Source organism: Gymnoscopelus braueri (assembly GCF_963280865.1).
Source record: "Gymnoscopelus braueri genome assembly, chromosome: 21".
Taxonomy (NCBI): domain Eukaryota; kingdom Metazoa; phylum Chordata; class Actinopteri; order Myctophiformes; family Myctophidae; genus Gymnoscopelus; species Gymnoscopelus braueri.
This window is the reverse complement of record NC_137623.1, coordinates 36,723,692-36,739,026: the sequence shown is the minus strand read 5'-3', so window position 1 is coordinate 36,739,026 and position 15,335 is coordinate 36,723,692. Positions and strand designations below refer to the sequence as shown.

The 15,335-nt window shown below is 42.4% G+C and overlaps 1 protein-coding gene across 5 annotated transcripts in view; it reads right to left on the bottom strand.

The window, feature by feature from the left end:
- Window positions 1-2,962: 2,962 nt before the first annotated feature.
- Window positions 2,963-15,335, bottom strand: part of vav3 (vav guanine nucleotide exchange factor 3) — a 109,828-nt gene continuing 97,455 nt past the window's right edge. For 4 of the 5 annotated variants that reach the window (XM_080418258.1, XM_080418260.1, XM_080418259.1 and 1 more), the window contains 3 exons: window positions 14,464-14,593; window positions 4,793-4,944; window positions 2,963-3,737 (listed from right to left, as the gene is read on the bottom strand). In XM_080418258.1, coding sequence (XP_080274384.1) covers window positions 3,693-3,737; window positions 4,793-4,944; window positions 14,464-14,593 — 327 coding nt within the window. In that variant the 3' untranslated portion in view covers window positions 2,963-3,692. Of the gene's footprint in view, window positions 3,738-4,792; window positions 4,945-14,463; window positions 14,594-15,335 lie in introns of those variants that run through there. The other variant, XR_013932413.1, reaches the window with a different exon arrangement.

Genomic DNA, 15,335 nt, shown 5'->3' with positions numbered 1-15,335 from the left:
ACACGTCGCGACTTGGCGTGTTCGGAGCTTGTAGATCGCCATTTTTTGGGGGCGAAAATATTTGGTGTGGAGGGGAGAACAAAGTACAGAGCCAACTCAGATCCAGTTTACTAAGTCTATTGGGTTTAAGCATAGAGTAGTTGATCAAACATCTGACAGTGTTGCACTGAAGATTTCCTTGTACGTTTGTGCCGATGCAACGCATTGTGAGCTTGTAGATCGGCTATTTTTGCTATTTTTGTTTTGTCTATAATGACCAGAATAACCAGAATAGGGACAGCACGTTGAACGTGGTTAATTAAAACCATTAAAACCATTAAAACTTTGTGCCACGCTGCGAGCTTGTACATCTGCCATTTTTTTTATCTTTTGAAAAATCTTGAAAGTGTGAGAGCTACTGATTTAGAAGGCATTTGTAGAATCTGCCTCAGGTCTTAATAGACAATTCAGCAATGTCGACTAGATAAACGGCCATTGAGAAGTACATTTGAGTGAAAAGACTCCACTTGAAGGAGCAGTGATCCGGTGTTCTGGCACAGTTCTTTTTTGTTTTATCTTTTGCACGACGTCAGGATTTTTTCGTTCTACTCTGCCCACAGCTAGCTACAGTAGCTACGTCTAAGTGCGCTGTGTGGGTGTGTTCAGCTCCGAAGGCATTTACTCTCTCAAAATGTGGGCAAATACTCTCTCATTGGAGATTGTGTGTGTGTGTGTGTGTGTGTATGTAATGTCTCCTGGGACGGAGCGAGCGAGGGAAGAAGAAGAAGAAGAGAGAGAGGAAAAAGACAGAGACAGACAGAAAATGAGGATGGTTTGGAAAATATCGGGGTCAGAGGGAGGGAACGAGGGAAACAGACACCAGAAGAAAATACACACAAAAAAGGGAAAGAATCAGAATGAAACAAAGAATAAACGAGGGGTGCCGAGCGAGAGAGAGGGAGAGAGAGTGCTACAGCGAGAGAGTGAGAATGAGAGCGAGAGAGAAAGGGAGAGAGAGAGAGAGAGAGAGAGAGAGAGAGAGAGAGAGAGAGAGAGAGAGAGAGAGAGAGAGAGAGAGAGCAGACTTGGAGGCTGTCAACATGTTTTTTTAGTTTTTTCTCTCATCTTCTCATTTTCCTCTGTCTAAGCCCCAGTGGCTCCTGAGTAACGCGGCACGTTCTCAACCAAGGCGGTGATGCCCCCCCCCCCAAACAGATAAACCCCGGCGTAGGGGAACCTGTCGGGGCAGAGCTGTCGCTAAGATAAGAACGCAGCGTTGCTGCTAACAAGAACACGAGGAGAGATAAAAACACAGTGGTGGGAGGTGGGAACCAACAATAACAACAACAATGGAGAACAAGCTAGGGTGCCACCGCTCCACGGCGCTCACAGCTTCTACACCGTTGTTTCTAAGGGGTCCTTGGGGGGCGGGGTTCTAGGGGGTCCCCGGCAAAAGTATAGCTAACGTAGCATCATAATCATTTTAACCGTTTATACATTGGCTATTCAAAAATAGCAGATCTACAAGCTCTTCAAGTTTGAGAATCACTGTTCTGCATCATTGAAGCGTCCCAAAAGCTTTCCCTTTTTAAATGATCTTATTATTATTAATGTCTGCCTGACAGCAACGTCATGTGTGTTTTTTTGTGTTCATGTGTGTCTGTGGGGCCGTGTGAGCACTTGTGTCTTCCTGCGTGTGTGCGTGTGTGTGTGCGTGTGTGTGCGTGTGTGTGTGAGACAGAGAGAGAGTGTGTGTGTGTGTGTGAATATCGTCTCTGTTGGGTGGAAACCTCATATGTCCAAAACTGTTACTTTTCAGGATTCAAATTCAAATACAGCAAAAGTAGCAGATTCACAAGCTCGAAACGCGTCGCTTCGCGCCGCGTTTCGAGCTTGCGGATCTGCTACTTTTGACGCTTTTGTGTGACGCTGTAGTATGATCAAATAGGGCGTTAACTTACGAAAAAAACACAAAAAGTTCGAATCTGGAGATAAGAGGTTTCTGCCCCAGCAGCAAAGATATGGGTAACGGCGCTGCAGGGGATGGACACGCAGCCAGGGTCAGACAGAGAGACAGACAGACAGACCACAGACAACCTCTCTAATGCATAATTTATGCTCCGTCGTACTACGGGTGTCATGTGCCTTTCTGTCCGTCATGGGACACCGTCGTGCAAAGAGCATAAAATTGGGGTTTAAAGGGCTCATCCGAGTCTCCTCAGCCGAACTCTTCAAAGGCAGCCCTGAGGTGGCGTTTTTTTTTAAGCTTTCAGCGCCTGTCTGCCATGTAATTCTACGGTCAAGACGTTCCTCTTCCCAGTGGCCGAGCGAGAATCACGCCTCAGCGCTCTCGCCGGAGGCAGAATAAATAAATAAGTTAAACTTTTTGGAGAGGAGAGGAGCACCACAATTCTTTTTTGATCCTATACTGTCTGCGCGCTGGACCTGATATCCAAAGCTTTTCTGTCGTCGCAGTCCCTAACTCTGTTCTAGGGGGCAGAGACACATGGATGGACGGACGGACGGACGGACGGACGGACGGACGGACGGACGGAATCAACACACAATCAATAGGACTGTCAACAACGGATGATTCAATCAAATAAAATAAAAAGTCGACTCTGATCTCTTTTTGTACAACTTAAAGCTGTGGTTCTCCAAGTGGGGACCAGGGACTTGAGGAGGTTCTAAATGGACCCTTACAAATCTGTAACTCTGACGGACGGACAGACCGATGGAAGGACAGACGGACGCACAATGGACGTACGGACAGCTTCTGAAAAGACAGACTCCGTGACGGCTAACTTGTCAGGGGAACCGGAGCCGGGGAGGTTGGGAGCTGGCTGGGTGTGGGCGTTAAGAGGGATGGATGGTTGGATGGATGGATGGATGGAGGGAGTAATGGAAGATTTCTTGGCAAGGGAACCCTGATCCCCCCCTCTCCCTCCCCCTCCCCAACCCCCCCCCCCCCCCTCCCCCCGCTGACAGGCAAGCTGCTAGCCGTGCTGCTGGCTGCGAGGACACAGTCAATCAAGAGTCTTCTCCCAAAGGGCCTCTGGGGGAATTGAGCCAGAGTCATACTTCCCTACAAGCTACACAGTAGTAGGTCGCGGAGTGCGACGCATTGTGAGCTTGTAGGTCTGCTATTCTCGGCCGCTCTCTCTGTGCACGACGCCATCGCGCGACGGGAGCATCAATTAGGCTATATAGCGCTAGGGCCGTGGTTCTCAGGGGGGGTTTCCAGGGGTCCCCAGGTAAATGTGTTGATACAGCATCACAATCATTTTATACGTTGGTTATTCAAAAATAGCAGATGTACAAGTTGCGAGCTTAGATTTTGATTTATAATCTTTTTAGATTTTCTTCAACACAGCTCTTCTCTTCTGGAGGTCCCCGTCACGAAACATTTTCAGACGGGGGTCCGCGGCCAAATATATATATATATATATCAATTTGGGGGTCCTTGACATGAAAAAGTTTGAGAAGCACCTTATTGGGGCAGGGTGGGGGTGGAGGGAGGGGCGAGACCTGCTCTGCTACAAAAAATCTGAGCGAGTGGCGTGCGTGACACCGTTAAGGAGAGCTCGGTCCAGAAATGAAGCACATGAACCGCACGGTTTCACTTCAATGTCTCTCAGTCCCGTTGACTCCTCGAGTCATTCTTTCTTCATCTTTTCTCTTCTTTCTGACGTTCTCTCTGTCTGTGTGTCTTCTCACTCCTCGCCCTCCTCCACGTACGTCGAGGGGAACCAGCCGACCTGGAGATGGACGAGAGGACAGGGAAAATTGGCGATTGTTAACAACAGAAAAGGGGGGGAAAAGAAGCGTGTGAGACTGTGTGTGTGTGTGTGTGTGTGTGTGTGTGTGTGTGTGTGTGTGTGTGTGTGTGTGTGTGTGTGTGTGTGTGTGTGTGTGTGTGGTGTGTGTGTGTGTGTGTGTAAGTAAGTGTGTAAGTGTGTGTGTGTGTATGTGAGAGAGAGAGAGAGAGAGAGAGAGAGAGAGAGAGAGAGAGAGAGAGAGAGAGAGAGGAGAGAGAGAGAGAGAGAGAGAGAGAGAGTCTATTTCTAAAAGGATAGGACCCCAATTCAAATATAGCTGTGGTATTTTGGTGTTGGAGAAGGGCTTCATAAGAGGATAAAAGCTTAAGAGCAGGTGTTGAGCAGGGCTCAACAAATGTATTGGTCGGACCAATGTAATCGGCTGGTATTCATGTATATGTTACCCAATAAGCGCCAATAATGTTTTTTTAATATTTATGAAGAAAAGATGCTTATGGTAATTTAGAATTTTGTTGTTTTTTAATAATAGTTATTTATAATTATTCAATTCCGAATAAAGTGTACAGTTTCAGTGCACTGTGCACTTTATTGTAAAATGTCCTGCCTTCCATTACATATTTAGATTTGAGGGATTAGTTTAAAAAAACATACCGTGTGTGTTTAAATATATATATCGTGTCTGTCAGGTGGAAAACTCATATGTGAAAAACTGTTACTTTTCAAGATTCAAATTCCAAAGTAGTAAAAGTAGCAGATCTACAAGCTGAAAACACGTCGCTTCGCGCCGCGTTTCGAGCCTGCAGATCTGCTACTTTTGATGCTTTTGTGTGACTCTGTAGTATGATCCAGTAGGGCGTTAATTTCCGGAGAAAAAAAAACACAAAAAGTTAAACTGTGGAGTTAAGAGGTTTCTGCCCGACAACCACGATATATACTTTAGTGGTCTGCGTTGGAGTGAATGTTCTCCCAAGGGGAAGGCGGGCAGAGGGGTTTGCAGAGCTGCGTTTGCCCAACATCAGGGGAAGGATGCTTACCCTGCCGTTGACCTCGCCTCGCCACCACCCATTGGCTCCCGTCTTGGTGTAGATCTTGACTACGTCACCCTCCTGCAGCGAGAGCTCCCTCGTGTCCCGCGAGCTGAAGTCGTAGCGCGCTATCGCCACGCCGATCACTTTGGGAGTAAACACTGCGAGACAGACAGACAGAGAGAGTAGTGGGAGTGGGAGAGAGAGAGAGAGAGAGAGAGAGAGAGAGAGAGAGAGAGAGAGAGCGAGAGAGAGAGAGAGAGAGAGAGAGAGAGAAGATGGAGAATAGAACGGAGAGGATAGAGGGAGAACGGGGAAATAAACAAGACAAGATGGTTTTTAGTGCCTTGGTCAAGTGCCGTCTGAAAGCATTCTTAAAATGATCCCTGGGTAATGAGCCAAATATGCCTTAATACATTATAATTGTCCTCTATAACTAAAATGTCAAATTAAAAACACCTTCAATATTTCATTTATTTTATAAATGGTTAATCTTTCACTCAATAGGGGCAATGCCCGTCGCAAGTTGATGATGTCATTTGTCCATGTGTGGTCTAGTCCAATGGAATTTATGGAATGCATGTGAAAATAAAAACCAACTTAATACTACCTAAGGTTAATATGAGCATCAATTCAATACTTAAAAAATGTTTTCTTTTGCACATGCATTCCGTAAATTCCAAAAACAATATTTAAGGTGTTTTAATTTATTTATTTTTGTTATAAAGGGCAATTATAATGTATTAAGGCATACTTGGTTTATTAGCCAGGGATCCTTTTAATAAGAGCATCAAGTCTGTGACAGAGACAGAGACACACATGAGCAGACCTACCCTGTATAGCAGTGGTTGTCAACCTTTTCAGGCCACGACCCCCCACAAGGATCATATTTGAACTGGGGACCCCCCCACCCTGATAAGCACTTGGAATGTAGGAGTTGAGGCATTACATTGTCACCCGACTCACAGGTTGAGAACCACTGCTGTATAGGACTGGGCGATATGACTTCAAATCTATAGCATGATTATTTAAAACTTTTGCCTTGATTTACGATGAATGAAGGTTTATTTATTTCTAATAGAGTGAAATAGCAGATCTGCAAGCTCACAATGATCTTGTAGATCAGTTATTTTTGTATGATACCATTGTACAACAAAGTACAGTGGGTTTAAGTGGTTAATCAGACTAATTGATTAAAAAAGAAACTTTTAGAATGATTTTTTTGTAAAAAATAAAAAAATAAAAAATGTTTCTTTATTATTCTATTAACCTACATGAGCACGATTAAGTCGGTTATCGGTTCTAAATATTGGTTTTCGATGTATTTTCAGTTAATTGCCCAGCACATTAATTTCCCAACCACATGTACTGTACACACACTCAAACACACACACACACACACACACACACACACACACAGACTAGGATGAGGATGGATGCTATCCTTTGGTTCACCCCCCGATGAGCTGTGGTGGGTGTGTGTGGAAGGGAAGCTTGGGGATGCATGCATAATCATGTACGCATCACATCAACCCCGCAATGTACTGAATATAGCTTTGTTCCTGTACACAGCACTGAGATCATCTAAGCCGGGACAGCGCCTGACACTGTGTGTGTGTGCGTGTGTGTGTGTGTGTGTGTGTGTGTGTGTGTGTGTGTGTGTGTCTATCTTTTTTCCTCTGTGTGTTAATAAGCAATAATAAGCCGGGACAGCGCCTGAGACTGTGTGTGTGTGTGCGCGTGTGTGTGTGTGTGTGTGTGTGTGTGTGTGTGTGTGTGTGTGTGTGTGTGTGTGTGTGTGTGTGTGTGTGTGTGTGTGTGTGTGTGTGTGTGTGTCTATCTTTTTTCCTCTGTGTGTTAATAAGCATGTGCAGCAGTTGTATCTGGTTTGACCGTAATGTAACCTTCTTCTGATCAGCGTTTGGATCTACAGTAGTATGTATTGCGCTGTCTGTGCAGATCCATATGAAATAATTCAAATGTGTTTGTGTGTGTGTGTGTGTGTGTGTGTGTGTGTGTGTGTGTGTGTGTGTGTGTGTGTGTACGCGTGTACGCGCGCGCGCGCGCGGGGGGTGGGGGTGTAAGCGTGTTTGACAGAGGAAGGGAGACACAGTAGATGACTTCTGTCGATGATGACTTTACAGACAGTGGTGTAAAGTAACTAAGTACATGTACTCAAGTACAATTTTGGAGTATTTTTCAACTTTACTGGAGTATTTCCAATTATCAATACTTTTACTTCTACTCCACTGCATCTCAGAGGCAAATATTGTACTTTAACTCCATTACAATTATTTGAAAACTTTAGTTACTTGTTACTTTGTAGATTTAGATTATTAAAAAAAACGATCTACAAGCTCACAAAGCTATAAAAGTCTATTTTGATGACAATACTTTTATACATTTCTACCCCCCCCACACACACACACACACACACACACACACACACACACACCTTCACTTTGACAGACAAACTAACGCACAAACAGCGAACAAACAACCAAGTCACTTTTCTTTATCTCTCTCTTGCACGTACACGCGGGGCCGGACGAACACATACACAATACGCTGTCTTGACACAAAAGATGACGCACGGTTGTACAAGATATGAGAGAGATGAAACGTGATGGAAAAGCCCCGATGGCGGATGCACGGGCAGTGATAAGGCCGCCGTGAGTGCACTGAGCCACGGGCCGCATGCCAAGCAGTAAAAAAAACAACAACAACATAAAGTAAGCAAAATTGCAAAAGACAGACACAGAGAGAGGCTGAGAGAGAGAGAGAGAGAGAGAGAGAGAGAGAGAGAGAGAGAGAGAGAGAGAGAGAGAGAGAGAGAGAGAGAGAGAGAGAGAAGCGATACCTGTACCTGACCAGAAGGGTGCAGAGGAGGGAGGTACAAAGCTGTAGCCGGCAGGGGTTACAAAAGAGAGGCCGCAGAGCAATGGGGCTATGTCAGGGAGAGGAGAGGGGGAGGGGAGGGGGGGAGCCAAAGAAAGAGAGAGAAGAGAGAGAAGCAAAGAAGAAAATAAAACATCTCCCTCTCTCTTAAAAATCCCAGCAGGCAAAAAATAAACAGTGTGGATTAGTAACAAATTCAGGACAGGAAGAATACAGCCTGGCCCTGCACTGCAGTGCTGCCAGCCTGACCGCGGGCCTGTTTGTCGATACTGGTTAGTTCAGTTTATTTTTGTTAAATGGGAATACATTTAATTCGTTCGGGCCGGGAGAAGTCTGCCAAGAAAGACGCTGGTGTTGTTGTGAGCCAGTGTGTCTGTGAGACGGAGTGAGAGAGAGAGACTCATGTTGATTCTTCTTTCATTCTCCCAGGCAAGCCTCATGCCTCTGTGACCTATAATTACCCATAACCCCTTGCACACGTGGGAGTCCAACAGTAATTGACCTGATGGCCCATATATTGTGGATTTGTTGCTTTCTAATTCACCATCATGCCTGTTCATTGTAACTGCAGTTTCTGGTGTATATCGTTGCTGTCGAGCAGAAAACGATCATCTCCAGATTCTAACTTTAGTCGTAAATTAACGCCCTACTTGATGATACTACAGCATCACACTAAAGTATCAAAAGAAGCAGATCCACTTTGAGCTTGCAGATCTACTACTTTTGCTATTTTCTTTTTTTATTTGAATCCTGAAAAGCAACAGTCTTGGACATATAAGGTTTCCACAGAGACGATATGTGAGTCATTTGTGTGCGCAGCCGTCACTTCTGGAGAACAGAGATAACATATGAAATGGACACGTCCATAGGCTGATCTATGCCATTCTTCATACAGGGTATATTTCTCCTCATCTAGACACCGTTTGATGTGGGCATATCTTTATAGGGGTGCAACCGTCAAAACCGTCAAACTAATCAATCTAATCAATTATATATATAAATGTAATCTTTGAAAGGTTTTCTTTTAAAGTGTTTCAAAAATATTGAAAGTAGCTGATCTACAGGGTTAGCTTGTAGATTGGCAATTCTTTGCTATTTTTGTGCGACACTGTTGTATAAGTATAAAATAGTTTAAGTGCTTAAGTGGTCAATCATACTGATCGATTTAGTCAAAGTTAGTGTGTCAATTAGTTTATTTCTTTCATTAACTAATGGTCAAAAAACTTGCTTTTCGTTTATTTGATTAATCAAAAAAGTAATTGATAGAATAATCACTCCGAAAATAATCAATAATTGCAGCCCTAAATCTTTATGATCGGAGTTCAGTATGCTCTTAACATCAGTATCCATAAACTCTCTGGCCTATTAACATTCGGATGATTCACTAAGTTGGGGAACAGGGGACTCGATACTTCGATATCATAGGAACAGGGTTATTGATCCTTTGATATCATAGGAACAGGGTTATTGATGCTTTGATATCAGCTATTCTTGCCTTACGACCATGTATAATTCAGGCTTAAGTGGTACCTGGCGTATTATGCTTTACATTAGTCACGTGTCATCAACCACTTGAACCCCAGAATAGGCATTCTAGAGGGTTTTAGTGGTTAACGACCACATTGGCCTGAGAATGTGGGCTGGCAGTCTAATAAAGGTGCGTCATTAAAATAATGGAAGCATACTTGTGCAATCAGCTTCACATCCCACCAGGAGATGTCTTCGTGCAGATTCTCTGTGCCGTTAGCTCTTTTTTACACTGGATTTATTCAGTACTTATTGGATGGATATTAATTGTTAATGCTGTGCTACAGTGGTTAAACGTTGAGTTTGACAACTACGGCAGCAGCCAGGAGCTCTCTCTCTCTACACATAAGGCTGCTGCAAAACTGTCCAAACACAACAAAACCATAACAATTCATTAGCATTGCAACCAATGCTGGAGGCAAGCAAAAACAAAAGTGTCTTTTTAAAAAGTTGGCAAGGGAGATGAGTTCTGGATGCTAGAAGGATCCTTGGAGAGGAGACAGAAGACAAACAAGAATAATAAGTACAACATTTGTGTACGGGATTCGCCATGACTAATGTTTTTTTTCCTTTTCTTTTCTTTTTTCGGTCTGGAAATGTTTGAGTTTGAGTGACGGGTCTCCTCTGAACAAAAGGCTCCAAGCAATCTGCTTGCATGCGCGTAGCGCTGCGATGTGTCCTTTAGCAAACCAGGGAGTTTAGCTTTGTTTTTGCTTCACACACACACACACAGTCAGTCACACACACACACACACACACACACACACACACACACACACACACACACACACACACACACACACACACACACACACACACACACACACACACACACACACACACACACACACACACACAGGAGCATATGGTGCTAAAATTTAAACTCATTTAGCCACTGATTGCAATGACTCATAATCTCCAATTATGCTAGAGAATGGCAATGCTGCTGGAATGAAGTATCAGCCGGCTCATGCATTGTGTTTAACACAATTTAGAAATATGAATGTGTACAGTCAGGTAGGTGTAAAAATATGTATGTGGGTCAGAACTTGCCTTACGCCAGAACTCAGAGAGCTCAAAATCTGCCAAGGAATGTTGCAAGAGATGTTGTGTTTTTCTTTGTATTTGATTATTTTGAACATACATGCACGGATCTTTCCTTATTGTGATCCAGCACCTGTCGTACTATTGGATGTGCGTGCACCTCCAGGACTGTGATTAATTAATCAAAGTAGACTGATTAGTGATCTTATTTGTTGCATAACATCTCATATCGCCATCATGAAACAAGTTTATTGCAAATGTTTGAGAACCACTCTTTAATAGAATAATACATTATTAATCAAACTCTATTTTGCACACGTCATTTATAGGTGAAACGTAAAAAAAAAGGAAACTAAAATTAAAAAAAAAAAAAAAAAAACGGTGAAAGTATCAACAAGCTCACAATGCATCGCAATGCTATTTTCACTATTTTAGCATGACAGCATTGTGCGACTATGTGTTAAATCATGCTTAAGTGGTTAATCCATTCATTAACACATTAACCGCCAAGAACGTAGTCCTACGGTCCGTTAAATCCAACTGTTAAGCGCCGAGACCGTAGCCCTACGGGCTGCGGTCTTTTCGCGCATGCGCAGTCCGGGTGCACTTTCGGAATTTTTTTGATCCACTTCCGTTTCCGGTTTGATGACCGGAAATAGAATTATTTGGGATCCGGTTTTGACGATCACGCCCGCTCCCATTCTACAGACGAAACTGAAACTCAATTCTCTTCCTGTAGTTTTTTCTCCTCGCATTTCACTGTTTAACGTAATCCGCTCTAAGGGACCAGTCGAAATTTACATAAGGGGGGGCATGGAGGAAAATAGGGGAGGGTCATGCCTTTCTAATTTTGGTCCAAGGGAGGGTCAGCTAATTTTACTTTGAATCCAAGGGAGGGTCATGCAATTTTGAATTGATAAAATAGTCCGTTTTTTATATACCTTTTTAGTACAGCAGAACAGTGGTCAATGACCCCTCTCCATTTCAAAGGATACAAAGAATTCAAATCAAGTAACACCTTGTCTATTTAGAATCAATGACGGTCGTTAACAAGCCATCAACGCACAGCGAGTGTGAACGACCCAGTCAAATCTATTCAGCGTCTTAAAGGAGAATTCCGGACAAATTAAGTGTTATCTTTGATGTCTCGTTACTCACCTACCGACGTAAAAAGTGGCGTTCTTTTTTTCCATAGATTCCCCTGTCGTCATTTTTTAAACCCCCTCCGAACCTGGCAACACGAGTTGCCAGGTTCTGGAAAGAAACAAGCATCCAGTGTTAAATCGTTCGCCATTAACGGTAGCCTCGCAGGAAGTTTCAGCGCATGTTTGACTATCATGAGACTCTAAAATGAATAGTAGTAGAGAAAAAAATAACTTTGCATCGGTTATAATAGACGAATTTCCCTAACCCACGCGCTCCCATTATGACAACGGAGGGGGTTTAAAAAATGACGACAGGGGAATCTATGGAAAAAAAGAACGCCACTTTTTACGTCGGTAGGTGAGTAACGAGACATCAAAGATAACACTTAATTTGTCCGGAATTCTCCTTTAACGATGGTGGTTGAACAATTAAGCAAAACTTCAACAGGCGTTATTGGAGAGATGCATTATAAATAGGCCTACTATAACTGGATATTCATAATCATTTGAAGTAATTCTGTGCATGTGATTAATGTGGATCTATATGGACAGTTGTGTATAGATGCCTAGCTCCACAAGTAAAACCAGAAGCATCAGGCCATAATTGATAGCCTAATTTGTTTTATGTAGGCAACAGTGTAGTTGTAGTCACTGTAGTTGATAATTAAAAGGGCAGAGTGACACAAGTTTTAAACTACTGGTTACCAAATATTCAACTTTCTTCAATCTGACCAGGATTCAATGGGTTTCCCACATGTAAGATGAGAACACTATCCATTCTGCTACCACTACTACAGATACACTGTGCATTTAGCAAGACTGACTACACTACAGCAATGTTCTAATCAATGTGGAAAGCAAAACATTGGACATATCAGTTTTAAATGTCATGTTGTATTTGATGGGGAGGGTTAGGGGTGTCAAGAATTTCACAATACGATACATGATGTTGGGCATGATATCGATATGATATATTATTAATGTTCTTTTCTCATGTATCATCAACATTGGCCATCATCTTATAAATAACGTTATAAAGCAAGTTAGAAACAATTACAAAGTGCTTTGTACACACAAATAAATACATTTGAGCAAGCTTAATGGAGAAGTGAAGTTCTCACTAACTATAAACCCATTGTTTCAGAGGACAGATAGACACTAATATAACAAATATAATATAATATAAGACTGCATAACTATAAATTCCACAAACCTCATATTTTTGTCATCTGGACTTTACCAACCAAGTGCAGCCTAGTTATTTCCAACAGCTAAAAAAAATCTATAATACCAGATACAGTATAATACAATCTTAGATTAGATGTAGAGAGTGCAGATGCATGTCACATTAACGAGCGTCAACGAGCATCAGCTGACACACAACACCTCCCCTCTGCAGTGCTTTAAACTGAAAGTGACTGACTGGAGTCTGTTTCATTTCTCTCCAAAATACCTTGAATATGATGGAGGACATGATTAATAATTACTATGATTATGATAAGCTTTACATTTCATATCATACAGTAAAAACTCCTAACTTTCACCGGCAAAAAAAAAGAAAGTGTTTTTTTTTTATTAAAAAAACAATTAAAAAAATATTACGATACAGTATGACATCATGACAATACCTATCATCACATTTGAATACCACGATAGGCTATATCGTGGCACAATATATCGTGACACTTCTAGGCGGGGAGGGTTACTCTTTTTTTTGTAATCACTTGGGGAGGGTCATTGATTTTTTTTTTTTGTCAAAGGGAGGGTCATGGCATTTTAGATCAGGGCACATACATTTCCTCCATGCCCCCCTTATGTAAATTTCGACTGGTCCCTAACTACAACATGGATACCCCGTTTGACACGCGATCTTCACTGGGAGATACAGGGAGATCTCGCGGATGTAAACAGACCGTGTAGAGCTCAATCTTAAGGATTTTAACAAGATCTATGGCGACATGAAAAAAACAAAAAAACAACAAAAACACCTTGGCACTGGTGAGTACATTATGAGATTAACCTCTGGCGGTCGATGTGTTAAAATACTTTTTATCTATTATTCGATTAATCGAAAAGATTATCGATACTTGCATTCCTAGTTCATTGCAGAAACAATCGCCAGCAGCCACACCACCAGAGCATCCATTCAAACCAAGCCCTCAGTCAACATGGTGAAGTTCTGCTTTCTCTCTAGACCTCATTAAAACTGAAAGACTTGGCCTTGCCTGCTGGTAATGAAGGATGCTGCGGTCTGTGCCTGGTTAAAGATTAATATACTGTAGGCTCTGCCTTTGAACCAACTGATGTGCTATTGAACTACACATGAACCCCATGTGTTTCCCCTTTGCCTTTTACATTTTGTCTGAAATGGTTTTTACGTTTGTCTGAATGATTTTTCTCCTCTCCACTGTAGCACATTGATTGTCTGTCACTCTCACTCGTTGTCAGGAAGCAATTTTTTACACTTGAAACATATAAATTATAGTATTTCACTAGGGCTGCCTAGTAAAACGGCAGTTGACTGAAATAAAAACAAACATTCCCTAAAGTGCAAACTCGGCAAAGCCACCCCCAAAGAGTTGATCGAAGGACTTTTTTAAAATACTTTTTTAAGTCTTCCCGTGACAGTGTGTGTGTGTGTGTGGGGGGGGGTTCATGCCTGTGCTTTTGATACCCCTCCCTCTCCCTCTGGTTAATCCCTTGGGGGGATATCGTCTCTGTCAGGTGAAAACCTCATATGTCCAAAACATATTAGGATTCAAATAGAAAATACAGCAAAAGTAGCAGATCTACAGTACAAGGTCAAAACACGCCGCTTTGCGCCTCATTTCGAGCTTGCGGGTCTGCTACTTTTTTTTGTGTGACACTCTAGTATGATCCTTAATTTACCCAGAAACGAATTAAGAGGTTTCTACCCGACAACAATGATATGATTTATCCCTGCTTCTGGTCAGACTGAAGATAAATGTATAAAAGCATAAAAGTTAAAAACATAAAAAAATAAATAAATAAATGTTTGTGCGTGTTGTTCTAGGTTTGTTGTTGAGAAGGTAGTAAGGTACTCACCATTTCCACCAGGCCGGTTAGCACGGAGCATGGCAGCGTTTTCTGGTTCCCGGTAAGGATATTGCAGCGTCGTGTCCAGGCTCCTGAATCCTTCCCTCAGTGAATGGTGTTTATAGTACTCTATCAACTCCTGCACAATACATCATGTACATTGTTGACACTCTTTTCTTAAGAATTGGTTAAGGTGTTACAAAACATCACAACTGTCGCTTGCGAAAAAAAAAAAAATTGGTGTTAAAATTTTGCAATTGGTTAAATTGGGTGTAATACAAACTAATAATGATTGATAATACTACACTACATTAATATTATTATTATTGCAGCTTTCAACTATATACAGTAAAATCTACTTGTATATTATAGGTCACGTTTACACGGTAACGATCAGAACAGAAAACAACAAAGTGCGTTCTCTGCGTTTACACAGAGACGAAGAACGAAGTGATTGAGAACGCTGTAGTGTGCATGCCAGGTGGCTAGGTGGCAGTGTGACACGCTGCCAGATAAACCAGTCACGCATGCGTAGAACCACTTCCGTTCTACTTCCGTTATGTGTTTTGCCAAGTCCCGGAAGAGACGCGCTGTGATTGGCAAATAGTCGCTTTGATTGGCAGTTGTGCTCACCCCAAAACAACTACTCACTTTTGCAATAAATAGCGGAAGTAGTGATATGCTTATGGGCGATGCTATATAGCCCAGGGACGACAGGGGCAATTCTGCTAATAGACCCCATGGCCAGTCATTGGGGATCAATATAAGTAGTAAAAAATGGCTATATGTTATTTTAGTCCGGAATTGTCCTTTAAACTTAAATGTGTGTCTTCTCTTAGTGCAGTGGTTCTCAACCTGTTATGGATCAGGGACCACTTGTT